Source organism: Rhopalosiphum maidis, chromosome 1 (genome assembly GCF_003676215.2).
Source record: "Rhopalosiphum maidis isolate BTI-1 chromosome 1, ASM367621v3, whole genome shotgun sequence".
NCBI classification, from domain to species: domain Eukaryota; kingdom Metazoa; phylum Arthropoda; class Insecta; order Hemiptera; family Aphididae; genus Rhopalosiphum; species Rhopalosiphum maidis.
In genome coordinates, this window is record NC_040877.1 from 6297383 (window position 1) to 6324793 (window position 27411).

The window sequence follows — 27411 nt, forward strand, 5'->3', positions numbered from 1 at the left end:
TCGGGCCGTTCCCAGTTCCTATATTGCTAGTTTGACTTCACTCAAACATTGTTCTTATTATATTTGATGCTTTTAAGTTAAATGTACGGTGTAATTTTTATTGATACTAACTATTTTCATATCTGAATAGAAATAAAAATTATGTTATTTAAATTTTAAAATGATCATTTATATGAAACTGGGTTTAAAAAAAAATGTGCCAATTTACCTTATTGTGTAAGAAAATATTCAGTCAAATGAGTTGTACGAATAATTTAACTTCCCTCTGCCAAAAGCTAAAATTAAACACGAATAATTTTAAAAATTTCAGTAAACTAAGTTTCATTTTAAGTAAAATTTGATAATATTATGTTTTAGTATTTTTCTATTATTATCATTTGCTTCATTCTTTTCTTTAAATGTAGAAGTTAACAAAATTTAATGTATTATAACTTATAAGTGAAATTTCGATTATTATACCAAAATTTGATATAATTGTTATAAAAATATGGTTATATCTTATATCACACGGAGAGATCCCTGCTCATCCACAAAAAGTTTTACGTGAGAACTGTGAAGGCGGGAAATCTATTTTGTATCTAATCGTTTCGTTTTTATCGTAACAAATTTGTAAACAATAAATAAATAAATATTAGTACAACACGAGTGTTGCCTCTATATTACATTATACACCGCCCGGACACTAATAACACGCGTATGGCGATACACGTCATTTATTATTATTATTATTATTGTCGTTTTGTGAGCATAGGTACCTATTGAAATTGTAATAATAATGTCCAACAATGTGTACCACACGCGCGCCCATAGGGTCGTTCCGGTCGCCCGCAGTTCGACCAGATGGAAACGGGACGAGAGAGTTTTATCCCGTTTTCACGGTCACGTATGTTATCGTCGACCGCGGCTTCTTTTTGACACATACCTATATATTTTTATTCTTATATTTTTTTACTGCCACTTCGAAGACCGTCTCAACAAAATGATATTTTGCACGCATATAGCACAGCCAGCACGGGTACACGGCCACGCGATACTTTCCACGACTCGTTACACATATAATATCGTTGTTATTGCCGCGCGCGTGTTATACTGCACACTGCTGCACGTACCCACAATAATAACGATGATAGCGACGTTCCACGTCCATACACCCTCGGAGTCATCCTTAAGTGGCAATTTGCAAGCAGTCCGGTAAGACAATTAGTGCCGGGAAAAAAAAAAATAAGATAATATTCGTCACGGAGGCGATTTGCTGGCTTGACGTCTGAGAACAGTGTACAACGTACAGGGTGATTCTCCGATCATTCTCGTTCATATATTTTTTTAAATTCAATTTCTGATTTTTGGAACTTTTACACCTACTTAAAGCCCATACTCTATTTTTAAACCGTCTAGATTTTTTGTACCTTGTTCATAGGAGCATTCCGCGGTGATACAAACGTCTGTTAAATGCAAATGAGAATTCTCCTCTTACCTCCCGAACTCGCTATATCCCGGTTCTACATTATGCTATCTAAACTTATTACATAAAGAGAAGTCGTTTTTTGACGTTTTTTGGGGTAAACCGATTTTGAAAATTCGTTTACCAATAGAAAGCCACATTCTTTGTGAGTGTCATAGGCATGAATTTATTCCGATAAAGTTAATTATTAATTTTGTAATTAATAATTAAAATAAACGTGTAAAGTGTTACCTTGATGAATCACCGTATGTATAACACACACATGCGTGTATTTACCAACCGTGTGGATTTACACACTAATACGCGGTGACGACGACTTCATATCATTCGTATTTTATAATATTATTTTGATGATTTTTAACCACGTATGGGGGGGGAGGGTCGTTTACGGCTATTTATTTGTTCGAAAATGTACAGTTTCCGCGCTCTCGTACATCTGTTGCAAAAAATTTCGATCGTATTCAGTCGCGTTATCGCCGTAGTCGGTAACGGTTGTCCCGCAGCGCTAACAACGCTGAGAAATCCGTAAAAACCAAGACAGGTTAGAAGTAGGAACATACGTGTTGTTTACTGCAAGGATGAACTACCTGATTTTTTTTTTGTTGATATTTGTGGTAAAAATATAACAAAAAAATAACAAACGGATTAAGGTTTTTTTTTCTTACAGTACATATCGTACATGTATATTTATTAATAATGATTTATTTGTCATAACAATACTGATTTTTCCTTTTAAGCTTTCATGCTTTTCAATAATAATAATAATAATAATAATAATAATCTAAATAGGCAATAAAATATCACAGACAATACTTAAACGAATACATCAAGTAACATACCTACAAAAAAAAATTCGAACAAACAGTAGGCATAATATACTATATTAATACGAGGACATCTCCGTACATCTCAAATTCATGAGGGACAACAGTTGAAGAGGTAAAACGTCGGATCTCGCGTAGCGCATTCAACACTACAATAATAATGAAAATGATGATAATGATAATGATAAAAATAATAATAATAATAATAATAATAATAACTACAATGAATTTAACAAACTAGACACATGTTGGATACAATTATAGGTCGTCGTAAAAACAATTCATAAACATTTATACAACGTGTAAATAACAGTCTGGATACGCGTAGGTACCAAATAAATAAAATAAATAATTCAGTAAATAAAAAATTGCTAACACTAAAAAATAATAAAATATATATCTAACTATAGATAGTATACATTATAATAATATAGATAATATACGTACGTAGATAATATTATAATAATACGTTTGTACGCTAGTGCGCGAGTCGTTTGGAAACAAATCGAATAAATCACAATCATTATACAAATAATGACTTAAAATGATTTACCTACACTTACTATAACAACTGGGACGAGGTGATGGCGTGGAGGTGGGATCGGTGGCGGTGGATGAGTCGAGGGGTCTGGAGGTAGAGAGAGGGATGAATGATTTGCGTTCGATAATATTAAACATTTAAGCACAATTTAAATATTATAATTACATACTACGCAATTAACTAAACGTAAACGCGCGGCGTTCGTGTCCGTAAAGTCGTATTATAGTAACAATAATGATAATAATATATAATATAATATGTTATAATAATAAGTGACGTGTGCGGAAAATAAAACGAGTGGCGACGACGAATATTTATCACAATAATAGTTAATAATAATAATAATAATATATATCAGCGGTGATGATGGATTATGCGGACAGAGGCTGTGGCAACGGCGGCGATCGGAACGCGTCTATTATCTCTTTGACTTCAGGTATCCGAAAGCCTCGATCAAGTACTGGAGGCTGGTCATGTACTCGCGCAGTATAAGCCAGTCCCTGAGCGACTGGTTGTCACGCGAAATCCTCGACTCCATCGGCATGATGTCCCTGGACACGTACGGTTCCGGCGTTTCGTTGATGTCGTAAATTGCCATCGACACCTCGCACAAGATCTGCAAGAAAAACAAATCCAAACGAAACCGTTTTAGTGTGCAGATAGATATAGATGACGACGAAAAAATCATTGTCATGCACGTAGAGGTAACACACATTATATTATATATTAATAGGTTGGTGTTACGTAACAAATGATTTTTTTGCCGAGACTGTGATAAAAAGGTAATATTTATAAAAATTCGTTTCGTATCGTTCCAATTGATATTGCGAGATTACGAATGGTTTATAAAAAGAACACGGGTTATTATATAGTGTTATCAGTGACTGTTTTGATTTTTGAAGAGGGAAACAAATTTTTTTGTATTTATAAGTTTTAATTAAACAAATGTTTTTAACGACCTATTTTGCAACAAAATCTTAGTCCTATGTATTATTAATACTATATAATTGACTACGATTTATGTATACCATAATAATATGAAGACGGCCGGAGCACTCGAATATGACGCCACGCGTATCGTAATATTATTTATTATTATTATGATCATCGTCGACCATGGAATTTTGCGTTTGTGGTTGTAAGACTTTAACCGTATTGATTATCGGGCGAAGTTACAAATACAATTTTAAAAACAATAATTATATATTTTTTAAATGTATTAAAAATGTAGAACCAGTGTGACCCAAGTCTCAGTTTAAACCATAAATACGAAAACTACGGACTTTAATGCACGCAATTGCCAGTGAGTGAACTTTTTGGCGAGATGTGTGAAATTAAACGGTATAATTTGTTTTGTTTTTCCGTCTGCAGCTGGTATTTGTGCGTCGAATATTATAAGGTTTATCGAAATAATAATGCGCCGTGCGTATTATTTAAAACCATTATTAATTGTAACATATTCTAGAACAGCTGACTTAAAACGCCAAAGATATCATGAGATTTGGCAAACCTCGGTAAAGGCGCCCGGGGCAATTTCGACGGTATACGACACGCGATATATAGGTATTTTGAAATTATATGTTATCAACAATGCGTGAATATTTTAATTCAAACATCATCTACAGGGGTGGTTAACAGCGTATTCGTCTATCCTCCGTCCGCGCGTCTTACGGCCCACACCGCTCATCCAGTACGATATAATAATATTCTACACATAGACCCACAAATTATATTTTAATCGATTAAAACATAACTATGTATAATATAATAGGTAGGTGATTACATTTTTTCGTGGTTGGTGTTTATAAACCTATGTAAATTTATGTAATAGCATAAAACTATAAACTGACAATAATTCGTATATATACGACCTCTAATGGTTTCGAATCTACATCGTGATCACGCGTATTTAAACGATTTATTTATTACAATATATATACACACACGTGTGTTATTTAATCGGCTAAACGTATTATAATAATAATAATGCAACATGTTAGGTTTATGTATACATATAGGTAGAGTGAAATGTGGAGGACAACTATTAATATATATATTTTTTTTAGTTTCGCACATCGCATACTAATATTATTTCGTCGGTGTAACTATCAAATTAATAATAGGTATACTTCAGTTTACATTTATAGCGGTTTTTTATACGGTGGTTCCAGTAGCGCGGTAGGAACATTATTATGACTAGGAGGTAATCATTACTATTTTACTAACGTTTAAATTATTTTCATATAATATCGTACTAATATCGATTGGCCATATATTATGTATTATCATTATGGTGCGTCGTAAAAATCACGTTATTATAATAATGTAATATAAGAGCAACAAAGACCAGATAATGTAATATTATTAAATTTATTTTCGACTGTGCAAAAAAAAAAAATCACGTACTGTGTTTAGGCTGGTATACGTGCGAGCGATCACACGTGATGTATATTTTATTAATATTATTATGTATCTACATAATAATGGACAAGAAAAAATGTTTTATTTTTAGCAAATCTATCGAATGCGTATTCTTTGACGAAACTGTTTCCAACGCTACTATACTTATATACTAAATATGAGTAGTACATAGGTAAGCGGGGACTTTAGAGAGATAACGGAGTGTGACTTTGTACAGGGCGATTCAACAACGATGCTTTACCCCATTTTTTTCAAAATTAAATAAAGAATTTATTAAAAATTTTATTTTTGGAATTTTTAAACGTACACGATTTTAAATAGGTTTTTAAAATTTAAAATTTTAAAAACTATTCGATGAATAACTCTCTGTTAACATAATGTATACGATCCGTAGAAAATAAATACTTACAGTTCTCAGTTTCAAAGTGGTCTCATTGAAGTATTTGGCGTATGGGAGCATCTCCCGGTCTTGGTCCCATGCCACTTGTTCCAGGCCCACGGCCAGGTTTTGCATGCCGACGTACACGGCGTGCAGCACATCCCTGAACGTCAGAGTGGCCAGATAGGACTTGCTGAGCGGCACGTCCAGCGCTTTGGGCATGTACTTGGCCATCTCTAGCCAATCGAGCGTGATGCCTTTCCAGTGTTCGTGGTTTTTCTTGACGTCGACGTGAAACGTTTCGACCACCTGCGCGGAACAGAATAAAAAAAATCACCTCGGTCAGCGTATAATAATAATAATAATGATATATATTTACTATACGTTTTATTACACACATATTATTATATATAGGTATAGACGACGACAACGACACGCGCAGGGAGAGGAGAGTGTCCAGTACTAAACTTTTTTTTTCTTTCGTAAACGGACGGGTTTATATGACAATATATAAATATATATATATAAATTATGTACTGGCGTGGTGTGCGTAAAACTCTGTCGAATTGTTTCGCTCTCTACGACCGCTGTATATATATATATATATCTATATGTTATCGGTCGTTGCAGCATACATTTTATTTTATATTTTTTTTTGTTTTACCTTTATTTGCGGTTTGCGCGAACATATTATAGCGATTGCGCTCGCGTGTGTGTGTGCAAAGAATATAATTAATAATACAACGACATCGACGACGATGACCGTTGGTCGGCGCGGCCGGTCGTCCAAGATTAAAGAACACGAGCGGCGGGCGACGAGACCGCACGACGACCATATAATATACTCACTCTCGTGTACATAATATAATACAACAATACGACGAGTGGTCAATTGACTTTTTTCATGCTTGTACACCGCGATTACGACGACGTAGGTATGCACACCGTGGTACGGCCTGCGAAGTGACCGAGGAAAAGTCCCATAAACGTCCACAGCCAATAATAATATATTATTCTTATTATTATTATTACCTATTATTGCCGCGGGCAACACCACATTATGTTATTAAACGCATATTAAAAAAATAAGGCCGTGAGTATTGCCGTTCGTGTATCGTTTTATTTTTGGTACTTCCCGTGTGCCTCTACCTTTATATAGTTGATCAATGCAACACACCCGCAGTATTTCTAAAAGTATTGAAGTTTTTGTAAAAACTTTATTTGCATAATCTCAAGTCTATAAATATAAAAAAAAACGATTTAGCTTATCGTTACCTGTTTTTTTCCTATTTGAATGACAACTTACATTTTTTATTTTTATTTTTATATTTCAAATCAGAATATTTTTCAGTGTATTTCGATACATAAAAATAAAATGTCGTACTACAGTTTCACCAAATTAATTATTTAAAAACTCTTTGAAGTATTTATTATTCATACTTCTGCCCAAAATTCGATTTATGTACGTCAAAGTACATTGAAAAATATTCTGCTTTAGAATAAGGAATTAAAAAATGTACGTTGATTACGTTGTCATTAAACAAAGTAAAATACTTGAGAATAGCATAAATATTTCTATTAAAAAAAAAAAACTTGTTTTAGAATGACTTAAAATTATTGTAAAACCGATAGTTTTAAAACTTCAAATGTTGTTTTTAAATAATGAACGTCCTTCGCTAAAAGAATCACCCGGTATTGATACAAAATGTAACACAACAATATGGTAGTAATATCGTTTATAATATATATGTCATTGACGGCAGCGTCGTATATTATTGTATATCGGTCGCACAATACGTGCCAGTTGTAATCGCGTCGGAAAAAATCCAACAACCCGCCCCTGGATCGTGTAGTGTGATGAGTTGACGGTTTGTAACAGTTGTATTGTTGTTGTCGCCGTCGTGTCCGTCGCCGGTTTTGATTTTTAAGAAAAAAATCGATTTTTTTTGTTATTATAAATTCATTTTTTAAATGCTTAAATTTGTAAACAATAATACTCGTCGGTATGTCGTCCCTCCCACCTTTATCCTCCGTATAATACTGCGTGCCCTGCAGTTGATTGTAATATAACTTATATTATACGTTATACGAATTACTATACTATACGATTTTTATTCGAATAATAATATATTCGTGGTTTAAATATTGCATTATGTGCACCGTATGTAAGGTCCGTTAGAATTTGCATTAAGTTGATATAGGTATCTTATTAATTATTTTCCGATTACTCAGAATTTTTTCGAAACAGGCGCCTGGCAGTGACCATGATAATCGATTGATCGATATCGATGAGCGTTATTGGACGTTGGTATATGATTTTTATTTATTTATTTTTTATCACTACATTGTGCACACTCTCTCCCTTCGCTTCATCAGCTGTACGTTACGTGAAATTTATGACTTGTCAATTTGTACAATAAATAAATTATAAATGTAAGTATTTTTTTCGACGCGTCCGATAACTTCTTTATAAACGTGACCCCCAAAACAATAATAACGATAATATTCGGTAGGCCGACAATGTACTAAAACACTTTGTTCGAAGCGTTAATTCGAAAATATCGTCGTGTCAACGATTTATAATATACAGAGTACAAAATAATAGTATGCATTGTGACCATTTGGTGCGAGGGAAGGAAATCAATAACATCTACAGACTATAATAATACAAAATCAAACATTATAATTTATAATACAATACCACGATGTTTAGGAATAACAATTATAGGTGCCATATTATAATATAATATGATATATTAACGAGGTTGCGTATTATTTCACGTTGAGAGATTTTATTTTCTGAGTGGATTTGAGTTATTTGTCAATAAACAACACAGAAACGAAATTATTTAGATGGACGATAAATGACGGTATAAAATAGTATACGCTTGAAATTGTAGTAACTGAGACGAAAAAACAATAATTATTACACAATTATATACGTATACCACATACCTACCATGAGTCAATGCATAATATGTTTTAATCGCAATAATTATCATACATGTACATATTACATATATATCTAATACATTAAATGTACAAGACGTGCGTTTTTTCTTAATCCGCCATATAGTATAATTGTGATTTTAGTTTTGAAAACAAAATCAAAACGATAAAAGAAACTTAGCTGCCATTCGCCGGGTGTGTAAATAATACTATAATATATATGACGTGTGTGTGTGTTTAACGTATATGTATACTAAAAAAAGTAATTTAATAACAAAACGGCGAGAACTCGTTATGTCATATTATTATCGTTTTATAATCGAATGTAATATAATAACGTCAATATTTATCTTAATATTCACGTACACATGTACTTAATATATCATATATATATATTATATATGAATATACATATGTAATATGTATTTATATGACTGTACATAGCGAATATTGTCATTTGAGAAAAAATCCAAAACATAATCGAACGAATCGGTGTCGATCTATTTATGTCGTTCATCAATATGTTATATTAATTTATTACTATTATATTAATATAATATGATATCACACTATGATCCGATGTAGGGGCGTGCTCTCTAGGAAAGGGGGCGGATAATGTGTCCTCCCTTTGGCTTTTTGTGTCTATTGATTTGTCATCATTATATTATTTATTGTAAAAAAAATACATATTTTCAATATTTCTTTTGATTTATGTGATTAATTTAATATTTCATATAGGTAAGTCAAGTCGATCGATAACAACGAAATACGCGATGAAATAATGAAAGCATATTTACCGTCACAAAAACTGCAGGGTATTTGGCTACAATAAGGTGTTTCTAACAAGTAATAATAACGTACATATTATAATATTCAACTAAAAACTGCAGCAGGTGCACGCAACAACAACCCAAAATTTTTCTTAGGTTCGTATCCTCGTCACTATCAATAAAGTTCAGCTCGCCGCCACCGCGCCGAACCGATACGCAGTTTGGTGTACAATTTTCTAGGGAATAATAAAAAAATGAAAACAAATAATGTCGCGGACGATTACGACGTTTGCTTAGTCTATATAGAGAAACGAAGAGCGAAAAACATTTAAAGAAAAAAAAATTGTCGGACCGAGTCGGCGGCGTCGTTTGAAACACGGTACCTATATACCTATACCAGCATTCGTCATTATCGCTCGGTGTATTATAATATATTGTTATAATATTATTATGGATGTCGCGTCGCCATAATAATAATAATATTTTGTGACCACCGCATGTCCGGTCGTACGGAAAAGCTGAGCGCGCGATAACCGGCGGCGGCGAGCGATAGCGACGGTGTTACAATGCGCGATGCGGTGCGCGCGCGCGACGACGGTTTTCGCGGAAAACGCGTTTGTTTTTCCGCCGACGCCGTCACCCGATCCGCCGTGCGGGCGACACATGACAATACCGCAACAACAATATAATATAATAATAATGATATGTTATGATAATTCGTATGGCGGGCCTGACCGCGCATATGATGAATGAGAAACGGCCCGCGAGGATTTCGCTGAAAATGCATCCGACGGCGACGGACGGTCTGCGGCGGCCGACAATCGCGTGCACCGGCGCCACTCTGCACGCGGCGATTCCGCGGCGGAGGGTATGACGGTCGACGAAGGGATGGATGGATGGATGGGAGGGAGGGAACGAGGTCGCGCGCTCGCCTCGACGGTCTCGCCGGCCCGCGATCATGACTATTTTTATTTTACCGTTTATTATATTATTATATTTCATAGCAGAACGGGCCGTGACCTAAAGTGCAAAATAATCTGCATAAATATTTATTCGCTTTAAAGTTATATTTTATCATTTTTATGGTATTGAATTATGTTCATTTTTTTATACGGTTATGCGATAATTGAATAGAACATAACATACAATAACACTTGTCCATAAATTCGGATGAGTTATGGGGTAATATTATGAATTTTTTGACCGTTGATCAATGAATGAAAATATGTTAAGGTTCAGTAATAAGACAGTTACGCGTTTTGCTTGATGATTGTGTGTGATAGCCACAGATTTGTCATGCATTTAAATATTATTAAATTATACAAGTTTTCAAACGGGTTATTTAACACTTTACTTAGTATGATTGTTTAATTTTTGAAAATATTTTAATGTTAATTAATTATAGTATTGATTGGTATATATAGTGTTGATAAGAAGGGACAGTTATAGCGTGATCTAAATCGATGATAACGCATGATATCGGTACCGTCTAAATATATGATATTCGCAATATTAGGAAACGCTGTCCTCTGCAAATGATGTTTTATTTTATATACATTAGACACAGAGTTTGACACGGAAAGATACGTACAGCGACAAGTAAGAACACAGTAATAATATTTTCGTACACACTTGAATAGTTCCATGCTATACATAAGCGTTCGTATTATACAGAATATTGCAATAAATTGAGCAAACGTTCACATATTACAAGACTTCGTGTATATACTAACAATATTTTATACTCGAGTGTACGATTTATATTTACAGTTTTTTTTCATGTACATATTTAATATTTATATATTATCAAGTGCGAGTGAGAACATTTCAGATAAGATTTGTGAGGTCCGATGTACAATAATAATTGCAAGCGCACAATTAACGATTAAGCACAAATACATATTATATAGGTATCTTTCCTCTACACTGCACTACTGCAGTCGTCCCACGATCGACACCGTGTATTATTATTACCAACCACCAGCTCCGTCCTAATTAATTGCAGATCGTAGTTTTCTCTCCACGATATTTTTTCGTATTGCTATAGTAAAATATGTTATTCGAATTTCGAACTCTGTTCTCAGCACGTTTCGCGTAAGCGGCTCGCATTCATGGTAAGAATCACCTCATGGGTATAATATCCATTAAATATAGGTACAATATTGTTTTCTCTCGGTGATCCGTCAGTATAGGATATTAATCTCTGATACGCGTTTAATATAGTTATATGTTGTCACAACATTGTCGAGTAATGGTTTAATAAAATGAAAAAATTCGTCTAGGTGTTGTCCGTACGTTCGGTGTCTGCATGTTATCGGTTCGTGTGTGATATTATAATATTATTATATTATATTTCACCCCGGTCTTTATTTTTATAATCATTATTATTTTTTTTTTTCGTTGTCCCGCCGACGACTGGCAGTGTAATGAGAACATAACGCGCAAGAATAAAAATTACGTAAACGGCGTTTTTTTTCTTCAAACCCAGTGTATGTGTGTGTGTGTGTGTGTGTGTGACTGTTGACCATTTTTTGATCTCCCACGCGTGAACATTGTGGCGCATGTGCTCGGAAAAAAAAATTACTATCGGACGATTTTCGAATATCGTTTATTATATACACCACACACACATGACACGACCAAAAGAGATCGACAATTATTGTTTATTTTTTTTTCTCCGACCGTGTCGTATTATTATTGTGCGTTTAGTATTACGACGGATCAAAAACAAAATGAGTCATCTAGAAAATAAACGGATTGAGATTTTGAAAAATACGCGCGTTCACATATAAAATATAATAATAATTATTATAATTATAACAATTACAAATTTAGAATTGCGATAACATCGGAACGGGATTGCGATTAGGTATTAGTCTGATTCGAACGCGTTCTAAACAATAAGCGGTGTAGAAAGTGTTTGTTTTCCACGCGGACCTAAAAACAAGGATCTCTAAATTAAAAATACGGTCAACTCGAGGAGGAATAAATATCGGCAGTTTTTACACATAAGCGTTTATACACCAGTAAAAAATAAAATGATTCAACAATAATGTACGAAATTAGTATACATTTTTTTTCATCATCCGAAATCTCATCAGAATAAAAAAAATGTCCACTTGATAAAGTCCTGTCATTTGTAGTACTTGAGTTACGTCACGTAACAAATGTTTCAAAATCGTATAGGTATATTAGAGCGTAGCGAAAAGAAAAATATTATTATTATTGTTATTTGTATTCGAATATATACGATAAAGTTAGTTAACCGTTGAATTTCAATCGGAGTTCGCATTACGTAATTTATATTGTGCCGTAGGTGTTATAATATCAATTTATCATTTGGGAAATTGAGAATCATATAATACTATTTTATTATTTGTTATTGTTGACGGATCCGTGTTTATGTAGGTTAACCGAACGCATTTTAATTTTAATTTTATCGTAAACACGGTTGTATTGTTTACACGTTTTGTACACGCGCGCGCGTTTGAGATTTTTGTCACTCCCCGTGTTTGCGTACAACAATAATAAATAAAATCAGACGCGAAAGGGTTGTAATAATTATATTGTTATTATGATATTGTTTTGTTCGATCGCTTCACCAGTTGTATAATACGCTCACTCAGCAGCAGCAGCAGCAGCAGCAGCGGCGTCGACGGCGTAGGCGGCATAAAAACCACGCACGTTCCGGCAGCGGTGATGTCGTAATTTCACATTGCACTTCGAGGAAAAATAACGACAAACGCTGTACGCCACGATTGACGGAATAAATAAATCGTTTTGTATAGGTATACAGAGGTACATCATCGTCATAATAATATAACACGTACGCTGACGATTAATGTATTTTTTTTATATTTATATATTGTTACTCGTGTTAGTTATGAACTCGGCGATCGGTAGTTTTCGCAACGGAAAACCGATACGTTTCCGTAACCGCCGCCGTGTACGTACGTCAATAGTATTCTACCGCCGCCGCGCAGCTGTGCCACCGACGCATTTCGTCCCGCTAGCGTTTTCCCGATAATTTCTCGTACGATATATAACAATATAATAAAATGTATATAATATCGTGTATATAAATACTGTTTATACAATGTTTATTCCGCGGCTCATCGACACACACACACACACACACACACACACACACATACGTGTACGACGGAAACAATAATTTAGGTGCGAACTAATGTATTTTTCGAAGTCGCCGCCGACGACTCGTGTTTACACACATTGTCGTATATACACGGCGGCGCATATTATCGCGTGCAGACCGTGGGAACTTGACGTCGCGGTGCAGCGCTACGTGTCGTTTGAAAGTTTGAAAAAATACAAAACGCCTTATAGCCCTAAAACAACACTAGATCTGCAACTATGCAAGCACTTAAGAAGTTAGATACCGCATATTACGCACTTACATTTATTTTTTTAATTTAGTTAATCAATATCAATAAAAAAGCGTTTACGATTATTTAAAATTGCGAACAAGTTAATGTTAAAGAAGCATATTCTTTTAGGAAAATTCCGATACGACGACAGTTTTCTTCTCCGCAGGTTTTACCGATGACACACACAGCGGCACTGCTTCACGATCATGTATATCTATAATACGTAGGTATGTTATTATAATCACGTGATCGTACTGCGCGCGGTGTTTGCGGTGACTTAAACGTAAGTATAACCACAAAAATATCGTAGACGATTCGCGGCACGCACACACTCATACGCACACACACGGTCCTATTATTAACTGTATACACCTGTCCAGGTCATCGAATTCGTAATACACATTACACTCAATACACTCGTGTACCTACACGTCATTTATGTATATTATAATATTTTAATATTTTATGTTTTTATATATCCGTCCGGTCGGCATTTCCGTCTGCGTGCGGTTTGTTCGCACATGCGACAACAATGTAACTAGTTTTTAACGGACGTATTTTACGGTACCGCCCCTGAAAATATACGACCTCCCAAACACCCGAGTGGCGGCGGCGTTGACGACCGTTTCTAATCGGCCGCCGATGATGATGATTCTCTCTCGTTGCCGCCGCCGCCGCGCGTATTTCATTCATCTCGACCGTCGCCGACGCGCGACCCCCTCTGCAGCGGTGCGGTCGGACACACGCGCGCGCGCGCACGAAACGCACGTGCGGCGGCGCCACACGAACACGTTGTCATCGCCGCCGCGTGTGCCGCCGGTGAATTACATTAATATTATGTTATTATTATAATGTATTAGCGTATAGTACACCTCTACCTATGCGATACACAACAATATCATATTGTTATAATTTATAGTGATGCCACACGTTAATAAATTATTTAGTAGCTACAGCCCTTCGCGACATTTCTCGAAGCGAATTTAATAATGCCTGCAGTACGTACAGTGATTGTATTCTGTTTAAAATTCCGCGGTTAAACGTAAACTAAACTTTATGTGGTATAACATAAAAGCATAATAATATTGTAGGACGTATTACCATTGACTCTCGTCGTGGACACAATTCAACGGAATTCATTCATATTATAAGTATAAAATATATAACTGTCGTTGATACAATTTATATTGGTTATTTAATTTTTTTTCCTACCAATCGCCGACTAAATCGTATTGATATATCGTTTTAAAGGTGTCATAATAATACAATGGGGTACTTACGAAAGCACCGGTGAACTGTTCGGCGTGCGTTAGGGCCTGACCGGCAGCCACGACGATGCCGTGGATGATGTCCTCTTCGCGCCGCATCGCCGAATCCGATTCCGATTCCGATTCCATCATCATAATGTCGTGGCCGACGGCGCTGCTTATCATGCCACCGGTGGCGCCGCCGCCGCTACCGTCGTACGTCAGAAGCGTGCCGCACGGGTTGTGCCAGAATGGCGTGCTGGTCGCGATGATCGGGCGTGGCGGCGTTGGTGACGGAGACTTTGACGATTTGGTAGGCGCGGACATGGCGCAGGGCACTAAGATCAGTCCGATGACGAACGAACCGGCTGCGAAAAAAAAAATATTAAATAAATAAATATAACGAATTAAATTTTAATCAAACGTGAATTTTGTATTGTGTGGGTGTACAAAACAATATATCCGCATAGTTTATAATCATATTATGTGCTCCGCAGTTAATTACTGAATAGTGATGTAGGTACGAGAGAAAGAATTTTTTAAAGACCGAATTCATGGCCCGGAAAAAAAAAAACTATCGAAATGAACGTGGTAATTTCATAATATGTATTATAATTGATATATAACTCTCAATATTAAACATATACCTGTTTTTTTTTTAATATTATATAGTGATTCATCCAGCATGTTTATTTTTCTTTGATTTTTAATTTATTCAAATGAGTACCCTCCTCCTTTTAACTCTAGATTCTAACAAATAGTTTTTCAGTTATTAAAATGTTCGTACTGAAGATAATAATCCTTAAAAATCGTTTTACATAACTATAAAAATAGATTAATATTAGATCTAGTATGTATTGGACATTTTTAATAATATTATAAATTAATTACAACTATTTTCAAATCTCCCGCACCTTAGCCATAAGAGTTTGTACCTATGTATTATACAGAAATTTACGTCTACTATAAGGAGTTAAGTATTATAGAAAACGTGCGGTTTTCAATTCGGTAAGTATATAGGTTTATTTAAATGTTCCAAAAATCGGATATTTATAAACTGCAACGTTATTGACGAAGTAAAAAGGGGTGATCATATTTTACACTCGTGGGTGAATCACTACACACGTGTATGTCGGCCGTATAGAATCTATTGTCGATATTGCTCTTATATATACATACAGTCCGACACGCATCGGGACAGGTACATACACGCACACGATTTATACGCGTATATTGCGTAATTATTGTACATCGGTCTGGCACCCCCAATTAGTCATACGCGTACCGTGTACTATATGTGCGCGCGCTGCAGATTACTGTCATCTATATGCTACGGGCCAGGGTGGCGGCGGCGGGAAAGAAACCACCGTCGCCGTGCCCGCCGGGCTGTCTCCGAGCCGACCGACGACGTCGTGGTCCATACGTGGCCGTCGTCGCAACGTCCGAGCAGCGGCAACAGATCTCTCACACACGCAGCGCACATTACTGGCTAATTATTATCGTCCGGCCGGTCGGTGGTTTGCGTGTGGTATTGTTGTCGCGCGGGGACCACACACGCGCGCGATGGTTTGAGAGCGCGAGCGCGCGCGCGACGACGACGACGACGACGTCTTTGGCCGCGACGGTCGAGTATAGGTATATATACTGCAAGAGGGACGACGGAGACGAAGACGAGTAAAAGAGGACTACGAGAGAAGGACGAGGAGGACGAACGAGGAAGACGAGGACGAGGTGGAGGAGTAGTTGTAGTGATATAGGTATATTGTAGTTGCAGGTAGATTTTTTTTTCGCATCGATTATTTATTATTATTTTTTTTTTTCATTTCATTTCATTTAGTATAACATAGACGCGACGGCGGTTTTTTTCTTTCGAAAAGCTCGCCGAGCAATTAGCGAAAAATTCACGGCAAACCGGCGATTTTACAACGTTTTTTTTTTCTTTTTCTTTTTTTTTTTTTTATCTCAAACCCCGTGCGATTTTGCTAACCCGTTTGCCCGATCACTGCCACTGCAGGTGATGCGATGGGAATTATTATAGGTCTTCGATAAGTATACATATTATATAGGTATATATGTGCTATACGTATGTACCTATTTGTCGGAGCCGCTGTTCATCTCATCTCGTACATTATTACGACGACATCAATCGTACTTATTATTGTATGTGTATATATATATAAATGATATGTATTATAATTGTATGTGTGCGTATATGTGAATCGGAGGAAAAAAAATTATATAATTGTTAATTATTATCCTCTTAAAGAAACACCGTTTTAAAGTAGGTAGATATATTATCGCGTTGTATAGAAAATAGTGCTCGCGGTAAATATTTTTTCCGATATAATATATCTACCTACTCCGTAATCGTATATTGTATTATCATCGTTGTATATCATCGAGTATTTACTACTAATATAATATACAATAATATATACATTATACACGCTATATTATTGTTTAAACACAGCAACTGTTTTGTTATTGTTGTCGAAAATGACCCACCTTATTAGATGCCATTTGATTAACCGATCGTATTACACCACCGATGGTGTCTGTAAAACATAAATTTATTGACCACCGTGAAAGTCCAAGGCAAAAAAAAACCTACATAGTTTAGAATTTTGTTTTAAGTGGCCAAGATTATTTTTTTTTATTATCTTGCGTTATAATGTTATTGTGTTTGAATTGAAAGTGCAAATTCTGCTTATTTTATATGAATATATGGAAATATAATAGTGAGTAATTTTTCTAATATTATTATAAAATAATACCTATAAGAATACTCATAGGTTTTCGAAAAATACATTATACGTTATCAATTGAAAATTAATTGAGATAAAAATGTATTATATAGTAATCAGCCTATTTCAAATAATAATTATTCCTAAAATATTAAAATTATTAACTCATATTCTCATTTATAATTGCATTAATTAAATTAAAATAATTGTCTTAATTACGCCACAATTTTAATTTACTAGAAGTATAAACAAAATGTAAATATTTTTTATGTACCTATATATAGTTAGAACAGTTTTTAATTTTTATATTCAGTAATAAACGTGTAAATAACATAATGGAAACAAATAAAACATGCTCAAAAAAATTAATTTATTCTTCAAATACAAAACATATTTTGTTTTCATTATAATATAAAAAATACTTTTTTTTATAAATTCTACTTATATTGTTAGTTAAAATTTTAAAATATCGTTTTGAATAATAAATATTGAATCGTACCTATAAATGAATTCAGTCGGATTCGTTGGGCCATTAGCAATTCGAACGATCATATTTCTTGAATAATTCGTCTAAATCTCTAATCCAGTTTATGTTATAGGCACTAGTGACCATGGCATGTCATTGCCACAGACAGCACTACACAATATACCGCTATCACGAAAGACACAACGACATCGGCGCGCCGTCGAGCGACGACTAAAATGTACTGTGAGGTACACATATTGTACGATATATTATTTTTCGTGCATAATTATTAATAGTTCATTATGGAAACATTCACGATAAATCGACAACTATACATGTTATCGGCCGGCCGTGATTTGTTTTATTTTCATTTGTTTTCCATTAAGATAATTAGTGCGCACACGTCATTTTATTTCTATGTAATATATAGGAACACCTATACATGTAATAACCGAAACGCGAATGAAAATCACTTGGCGCGGTACTCAAAGCTTATCGAGTTGTAAAAGTATGTCAGCTGAATATATATATATATATATATAATATAAATACATATGGATCGATTACGATCACGCAATAACTTATGACAAATAATCGAAAACCGTAACAACTACTGTCGAGCGTTGCAATGTCGCACGCGGTGGCTGTCGATGATTAATATTATGTCGCATACGTGTACTTTCAGCGATTTACAACGACGATGCATAAATAACGTGTGTGTAAGTTCATAATTGGGACACCGACGAAAGTCCACGGCTATTTATTGTTATTTTTTTTTAAAACGAATTGGTCTTATCACGACGCAATTAGTTCAGACACTTGAAATATTAACGAAGAAACGGAGGCGAGAATAGAGCGTGTGCGCTGCAAGTAAACAGTGATGAGGATCGGAGAGGTAATAATGGAATCAAATCAAGAGATTAATGAAAAAAAAAACTTAATTTAAAGAGTGTGTTATACGATTGTCGTCGTCGTCAACGTCATCAATATGCGGCGTGAGGTAAATTTTCGATCGGCTCCGGACGAAATGCAACCGGTGTCGTTTGCCGATCGCACGGCTGCTGCAGACAAAACAACATTGCACGCGAAAGAAATGATAACAAAAAACGCTAACGTGGTTCGAGCGATCAGTCGGATTTTTTTCATTATTATTATTGTTAAGTGTGATAAATTATAATATTATTATATGTTTAACGATATAATAAATTATTATCATTCGTAGTAACATTATGATTATATTTATATTTTATTGTAATATCGTTCTCTATATTCGGGGAAAAGCGTGCCGCAGTGACGGTTCAGCAGAACGGCACTGCAACGACTTTTTAACATTTGCACTGCCTACGTATAAAAATCGGACTCGAGGCATATTCGGTGGGGTATAATAATATTATAATGACGACTCGTTGTCGGGGACTCACCGATAAAAAGCCGATACGAACGGCGGGCGAAATCGAATCTCCTAGGGGCGGTTTGGCCGTGGTTCATCTGTAGTGACGGCGTCCGGCGGTCTGGCGCGGTCGCGGCGATCGGCACCGAAGGCAGCAAACGCCTGCAGTGTTCTCGGTAACAGTCGACGCATCCGGCACCTCCGTAAGACTCCATAAGGTCGTCGGAGGGCGAGTCAAAGTGTAAAACAAAAACGAAAAACGGTCGAAAAACGTATTCCGTCGAGAATATCAAGTACGTCCAATCGAACTGATTACGGTTCATATAATAATGATATATGCGTATATTAGTGTTATTATGTCACACTGCGTACCGAGAGAGACGTCGGTCGTCGTTTTATTGTGCCGGCGAGTAAACGGTGTCGATACACGCAAACGTCGATAAACAAAAATAATTATAGATATATATTAAAAAAAAAAAAAAAAAAAAAAAAACGATCGGAGAACAAATAATAAGTTAATGCGCGCGTGTGTGCGTTATATCGGACGAACTGAAAAGTGTGTTGCCGAAATTACGATACGCGAACGATTCGAATTAAAAAAATAATAATAATATCGAATAAGTAGTGTGAAAACTCGCGTACAGTGTTATCGTACGGGACGATGACGACGATGATAATATAATATTATATATTATTTATGCGGATGACCACCGTCGACCGAAAACGATCAACTGAGATAGCCACCTGACTCCGGTGGACATTTAAGTCTCGATGGTGGACCGAGCGGCGGCAACGGCAGCAGAAGCGGCGGCGGCAAACGTAAGGGCGGCCCGCCGGGCCCCCCACCCGCGCGACCGTGGGTTTTCCACCCGGCCACCGGTTGACCAATGGTGACCTGTTGAACGGACCGGAGGACCGGCCCAAGGCGATCGGGGGTTCATTCATTCAGGACGCGCGCACGCACACACACGCCGACGTATACGCATACAGACTCGCGCGCGGCGCGTTTTGCGCGCTCCCCTCCGCCCGCGGACGACGACGACGACGACGCCGCCGCCGCCGCGGAGAGCGCGGACGGACACGCGGTGACGTCAACGAACGATGACATACTGCTCTGTCGCTGCCCGGCGCCCGCGTTCGCTATAGTTGTCCTGTCACCACCGCCGCCGCCGCCGCCGTACGGCCCTCAACACACCGTGGGGGTATTTCCCATCACTACTACAGCCGCCGCCGCCGCAGCCGCCACTACCACTACCACTACCACACTACTACTATATACTACCACTGCCTCTGCTATACCATCACCCCGCAATCGGCCGGCGGCAGTAGCGGTCGCGTTGTCGTCGGGGATGATAGCCACGCAAATAATGTTATTATTATTATGTGATTATGTGATAACGCGATACGTTGCACCGCGCAGCGCGTGTGGGTGTACTATGCCATGCACAATATCGCCGGGCGGATAACGTCATATGTGTGGGCTGTAGGTCTTTGCAGTAGCTACAATTCTACGAGGACACATAATGTCACGGGTATTATAAATAAAGTAGGAATATAACGGTTTTCGAGGGAAAAACAAGCCCCGGTGAAGCATGTTTATAGTATAACAATATTACATATTGTACACTTATAGCAGGGTCTGTGATACGCCACTACGCAAGACGTGTCAAGTAGGGCAGCTCGCGAGAAGCGCTAAATTTGAAATTCTAGTAAATCGAAAAATTGATCGTAAACTTTAATCGTATTGTCTTCATTTATGGCCCATATAAAATACTTGATATTACGTCGGTAATAGTATTCCGGACTATTGGTGACTTCCACCTGCACACAATTTGATGTAACCTAATCAGAAAATAATACTGTTATAGTATTATCCCGCATAAATATGGTAAGAATGTATTTCATGATGTGTGTACTATATAATATGATATGCGTATAATGTATATACGAATTAACGAATAAAGTATATGGGTTAAAATTCACGCGTTACGTACAACTCTAACATACTGGACCACGAATGTTAAAAATGTATATGCACATCAAATCGCTTCGTTAAACTTGAATATTAACCATTTTTTTAGAACTAAAAATAATTCAATAAATAACAAAATATTCGAATCCTTAATGAAAGAAATATATATTTCTGCAATTTATAAATTGATTTTACACATGTTTTGTGATCCTCGTTTTGTATACTTACTGCAATCTACCGCGAAATGCTGTCTACCAAAATCTATCGCATGTTAGTTATGCTACTTACCTTAATTATAACCTAATTTTTTTGATCACTAATAGTATATTTATCATTGTTTACTTGAATTATTATTTTTATCTTCACATATTAAAATAATTATTTGTCGTTTGTCGTTTGTCGTTCGTCAATCGTTTGAAGTCTCGGTGAATAATAGTTTCTGGCAGGCAGTATTAGGTAGACTACTTAACATAGATAATTTAAGTAATATTCGGTTTTAGATAAAACATTAGGTATAATACCTAAAGATCTACGTCTAAATTCATTGTTGTTTCCAAAATGAAGTTAAAAAATACGATTGTGCGAACTGCTTAATACATGCAATATAGGCATATAGTAATTGCGTAAAAACTGGGTAAAAACTAGGGGTAGGTAAAATAATTGATTTACCAAAATCGAGACCATATCTTATTTTTTTGTTTTTACACTAATTTTATAACTCAATTTATGACTTAAAAACAAATCGTTAATACTTCATATCGTTATTCAAATCGTTAAATAATATTAAGTATAAAATAAATAAGAGGTCATAATTAAAAAGTGTTATAATACTTATTTGAAAAAAATGATGCGTTAATAATTCATCAAATTATATTATTGGATTATTTTTGTAACCCAGATAATATATAGTAACGTTGATAATACGTCAACATATTATTATACAACAGAAGAAATGTGAAATAAATGCACTTATATGCAATAATTTGAAGAAAATAAATATTTTTATTTTATAAATGTATACCTATTAAATTAATTGCTCTTTTTTTATTTTAGAAAATTTTAAGTTTCTACGGTGGGCATATCAGAGTAGAGGGGTGATACCTTTGCTAAAGATCAGAAAAGAAGTGCTTCTCTTTGCTACTATAATATAGAATGAAAGTAAATTTAAGATTCACATTTATCTGTTCAATATTGCAAATTTCTGTTAAACATTATATTAAATGACATTTTTATCAGGATGACAATTAAGTAGAAGTGTCTTGGGAGACATTTATAATATTTTTTAATGTAACAAATTATTGTTATGTAAAAATAAAACACCAAAATAGATGTAAGGTGATAAACATATACAGAGTTTGCTTAGATGAAGAGTTGGGTGTGCAGTTTTTTTTTTTCAAGAATCTATCCATGGATAAAATTAAAAATATTATCATACGTAGTCTTACATATTAAGTAAGCATAATTTTTTAAAAAAATGCTACAATAAAACAAATTAATTCTTATTGTGTGTCAACGTTTAATTGAATATTGTCGAGCAATAATGTTAATTTTTAAATTTCTAATAATAAACAATATAATAATATAAGTGGAAAGTATTTACTATATAAAAATTAATTGGAAAACATAAAAAAAAATTAAGGAACTTGCTTTTGCTCAATTGTATGTTTTGAGTTTACCACATCGTTGAATATAGGTTGTATATCATAATGAATTTGCTAAATTTGATTTTATAATATTATAATATAATAAATCATTATATTATTTGAAAAATGATTCTGATCTAATGATACACCGAGAAAGACATAACAGCTTCAATTTATATGCATATTATGTACTTCTACCTATTTTACTATTTTCTTAAATCGGTAGACTGAATTATTATTGCATATTATGTTTATAAGTCAATACTGAAAAATAATATAAATAGCTTAGTTTATATAAATATTTTGCAAATTGTATTGTGTACTCAAATTAATAACATATTATGGAACGATAAAAAGTTTAAAGTTTCTATTGAAGATTAGAACAAATATTTTGTTCCAAAACGTGATGGAAGATATAAAAAAAATGTATATAATATAATACTATATAATTATTTTAAAACTAATGCATTCCTATTACGTTCCCAAAGATCTGAAATAAATATAATTGCCTTCCGCTATTCCATATTATGACGTTTATTTATTGATTATTGATACAAATATTTTCATGATAAGCGCGGTAAACCGGAAGGATTTATGGGTCCTTGTATTAAATAGTTTATTTTCAAGTAGAAATAATATAATGAGTGTTCTAAAAGTTGTTTAATACATTTATTATTAATTACATACCTAATGTCTTAGTTCACCGATTAAAAATAAATATTTAGGAATCAATGCATCATACTCACGTATTGTTCATTATAATATAATGAGTAGCTTGTTAAATAAAACTAAATGTATGCTAAAAAAAGTGATAATCATAAAATTTACGATTTGTTACAGTTATTTAAAAACATTAAATTAAAGGTATAGTATTTGTATTTTATCCAACATCGGTTGAAATTTTTAGCGCTGAAAACTTGTTTATTTTATTTTAAATTAATATATTTTTCTAATTTTTACTCTATAAACATATTATATTCAAATTATTAGTGATAAAATTCCAAAACGAATAAAAATTTTGTAGGACACATTGTGATACTAAGTTCGAATTGATTAGATAATGAATACAAATTTAATTACTTATATAGGTACTCGTTATTAAGTAAAGAAATTAAATTATGGCTTTTAATTATTTGTTATATTATTTATTTGTTTTTATTAAATAATAAAAAATAAAAAATAGATAATTAAATCAAAACATAATATTATGTTTATGCTGTGTCACAAGAGTTACTAATAAAAATAAAAACATTCTCAATACGTATTAACGCAAGGATGGGTATGATAACAATAATATCTATACTTCATAACTGGTCATTGGCAGAACACCCTCGTGAAAAACTATAATATGCTCTACACACTACACCTATATGCTTCCGGTTAGACATTTCCGGTTAGTTAGTGTAAAAATAGAAAATAGTCGACGATTGACGTCATAACGGTGTGCTCATTTCTTCTTCAGATTGTCTCACGTTAATATACCGATGTCATTTTTATAAAAAAAAAAAGTGTGTGTGTGTGTGTGTGTGTGTGTGTTTACGAATAATAATAATAATAATATCTATTCAAAGATTTACTAACGATTTTTATATATTTACTTACTTTTTTTGGAGCTCTTCGATACTTGATTCCTGAATTTACTTAAAGAGTAGTGTTGTCAATTGTATGTAGTAATGTGAATACAGACACAATAATAATTTCCAAACACTCGGAGAATGCAACGTTAGTCTTAATTGGCAAACTAAAAATAAAAATGAAATATCATTATCAGATTATTATTATTTTCAAATATTGTATATATTTGTAATTAAAAGATATACAATAAAGACATATCATCTATAAAACCAATATAATATTAATGTGTTATGTGATAAATATTGTGATTTAACAAGATTTTCTGAACGCAATTTAATAAGAATGCTGATAATAGTTATTATATTTAATTTGATTATATAGATTTATTATTCAATATTAAACGTGTTAAATTATTTGTTATACTGCATTCTGTAGGTAAGTAAGTGTATAATCATAATATACCTATCATTGATTCCGTTTTATTTTCAAGTTTAGGCTAAAATAATAAATACACAGCGGCGGTTTAAAGCTAAAAGAAAGGGGGCGTACGTATTATCGACGTGTGATTGAAACAGTCATATAGATTTAACTAAAAAAATAGCTCTAAAAATGTTCGATATATTTCGTCCCATTTGGATTTACACCGCCGATTGTATTTTATTTCCAGGGTCAACCACATCCGAAAGTCGTAAAAATTCGAAACCTATAAGTAAAAACGAGAAACTCATAACAGATTATAACAATAAAACAATTTTTAGTATAGCGTAGAAAAACTGAAGTATATTTCATTTGGCCTAGTCTGTTTTTGAGTTAGATATTATAATAAAACGAATATGCGTTTGCGGTGTAACAAATTTGGACAATTATTTCGGTGCCTTTCATATGTCTGTTTGGCATTTTACATTGGTATGGTATTTTTTTTTTTTACAATAATAAACGCACTTGTTTATTCAGACTGTGGTCAATAGCTAATAAGTTGGATATCTTTTAATTTGTAGATATTTGTTGGAAAGTATTAGAAGCTAAAACAAAATAAAAACGGTGTATATGAGCAATTTCTTTTTTATGATATTGAAGTAATTTCAGTTTATAACTGCCACAGTTATTAAAAATATGTTATTATACTAATGAATAAAAGAGAAATCGGATTTTTATTCGTTCTATATTATATTATTGATGTATTTGTAAAAGACTTAAATCGTTATGAAGTCTCGATAGAATATAACATTATGTAAACATGACCAATCTGCATGGTAAATGTAATATATTATATAGGTATATGTATGAAGCCCTACAATGGTCAAAGGTTTGAATTGTTTCAATTATTATGTGTAAAATATAATGACGTTAGATTTTTGGCATTTTAAACGAAAATTAATTTGAAGAATTGTATATATTAAACAATTATTATAACATTAACATTATACTTAATGTCAAAATTGAAAAATAAAATTCTCCATTTAAATTACATTAGCTTTTTTTTTTATTTATCGTTTTTATAAATTATAAATATTGTATTATTATACAATGTTAGATGACAATACTGTAACATTTTGTTTGTAAGTTATTATAATGATTGATATAATAAACGTTTAAGTTGGAGTTAAAGTAAAAAGAAATATATATTTATATATTATGTAAATAACGAATTTTGATCCATATAGATATAAGCATTATAGAATCTTACATTTTTAAAAAAACTCGATTGAGTTTAATAGTATTATTTATCTTATATCATTAGTTTTTTTATCAGAATACTCCAGTTTGATTATTTTTAAGACACTTGAGAAGAGTACTATAATATGGAGAACAATAAAAGAAAATATTAAGTACCTTTTTTTATTTAAAATGTGATTTCGTAAAATTTGGAGTATTTTTATTATAAACAAATATTAATTTAAAAAAATGTTTGTCATTGGTGCTGGTATCTATTTTGAGATAAATTGACAAGTGTAAGAAATACAATAATACTACATATGAATAATATGAATATTGATGATATTGTTTAAGTAAGATAATATAGTAAAATATTATAAAATTAAAATGTAATATAAACTAGGTAACAAAAATAAAAATAAATATATACTAAAAAGTAGACTTAGTGACCAATATTTATGGTAAATTTTGATTTTTCAACACACTATTTTGACTGTATCGACATTGTAATTTATTATTATAGAATATAGGTAAATAGTAAATACCAAAGAGTAAAAAGTGTTTTAAACAAACACTAAACTGTACATTTTAAAAATTACTTTAACGCGTGGGCAATACAAATATTAATATTCACATTATTTGATCATGCATTGAAGTTTCTGGTATTCTTTGTTTGTTATATCTCAATTAAATATCATGTTATACAAATATATAGGTAGTATAATGTTTAACATTAAATCGTAAAATTCATATTTTCAATTTTTATTGTTTTAATAGATAATATTTTTATCATAAAAAAATAAATTGATAAAAAAATATTAACCATGTTTTACATGACTGTCAAAGTGCCAGTTATTTATTTTATGTGCGGTAAGTCTTAATTTATTGGAAAATTAACTTTCAAATATTTTCTCTATAAATCAGAATAAATTGATGTTTATAAATGTTAATATTAAAAATACAGAAAAATAATTATATGGAATC

At 33.6% G+C, this 27411-nt stretch overlaps 1 protein-coding gene across 1 annotated transcript; it reads right to left on the reverse strand.

Annotated features, from left to right (window-relative positions):
* Positions 1-2326: 2326 nt before the first annotated feature.
* Positions 2327-19954, reverse strand: LOC113548445. Its single transcript, XM_026949325.1, has 4 exons — positions 19613-19954; positions 15015-15349; positions 5658-5936; positions 2327-3443 (listed from the first exon to the last, which is right to left on the reverse strand). Exons 1-4 carry the CDS (start codon positions 19902-19904, stop codon positions 3246-3248), a joined length of 1104 nt encoding a protein of 367 aa, XP_026805126.1. The 5' UTR covers positions 19905-19954; the 3' UTR covers positions 2327-3245.
* Positions 19955-27411: the final 7457 nt, after the last annotated feature.

Coding starts and splice junctions, on each gene's coding strand:
- LOC113548445 (XM_026949325.1), bottom strand. CDS start 19,904: ATGAACCGTAATCAGTTCGATTGGACGTACTTGATATTCTCGACGGAA. Junction 15,350..19,612: donor TTCGTATCGGCTTTTTATCG/GTGAGTCCCCGA, acceptor TTTTTTTCGCAG/CCGGTTCGTTCGTCATCGGA. Junction 3,444..5,657: donor CCACTTTGAAACTGAGAACT/GTAAGTATTTAT, acceptor TTTTTCTTGCAG/ATCTTGTGCGAGGTGTCGAT.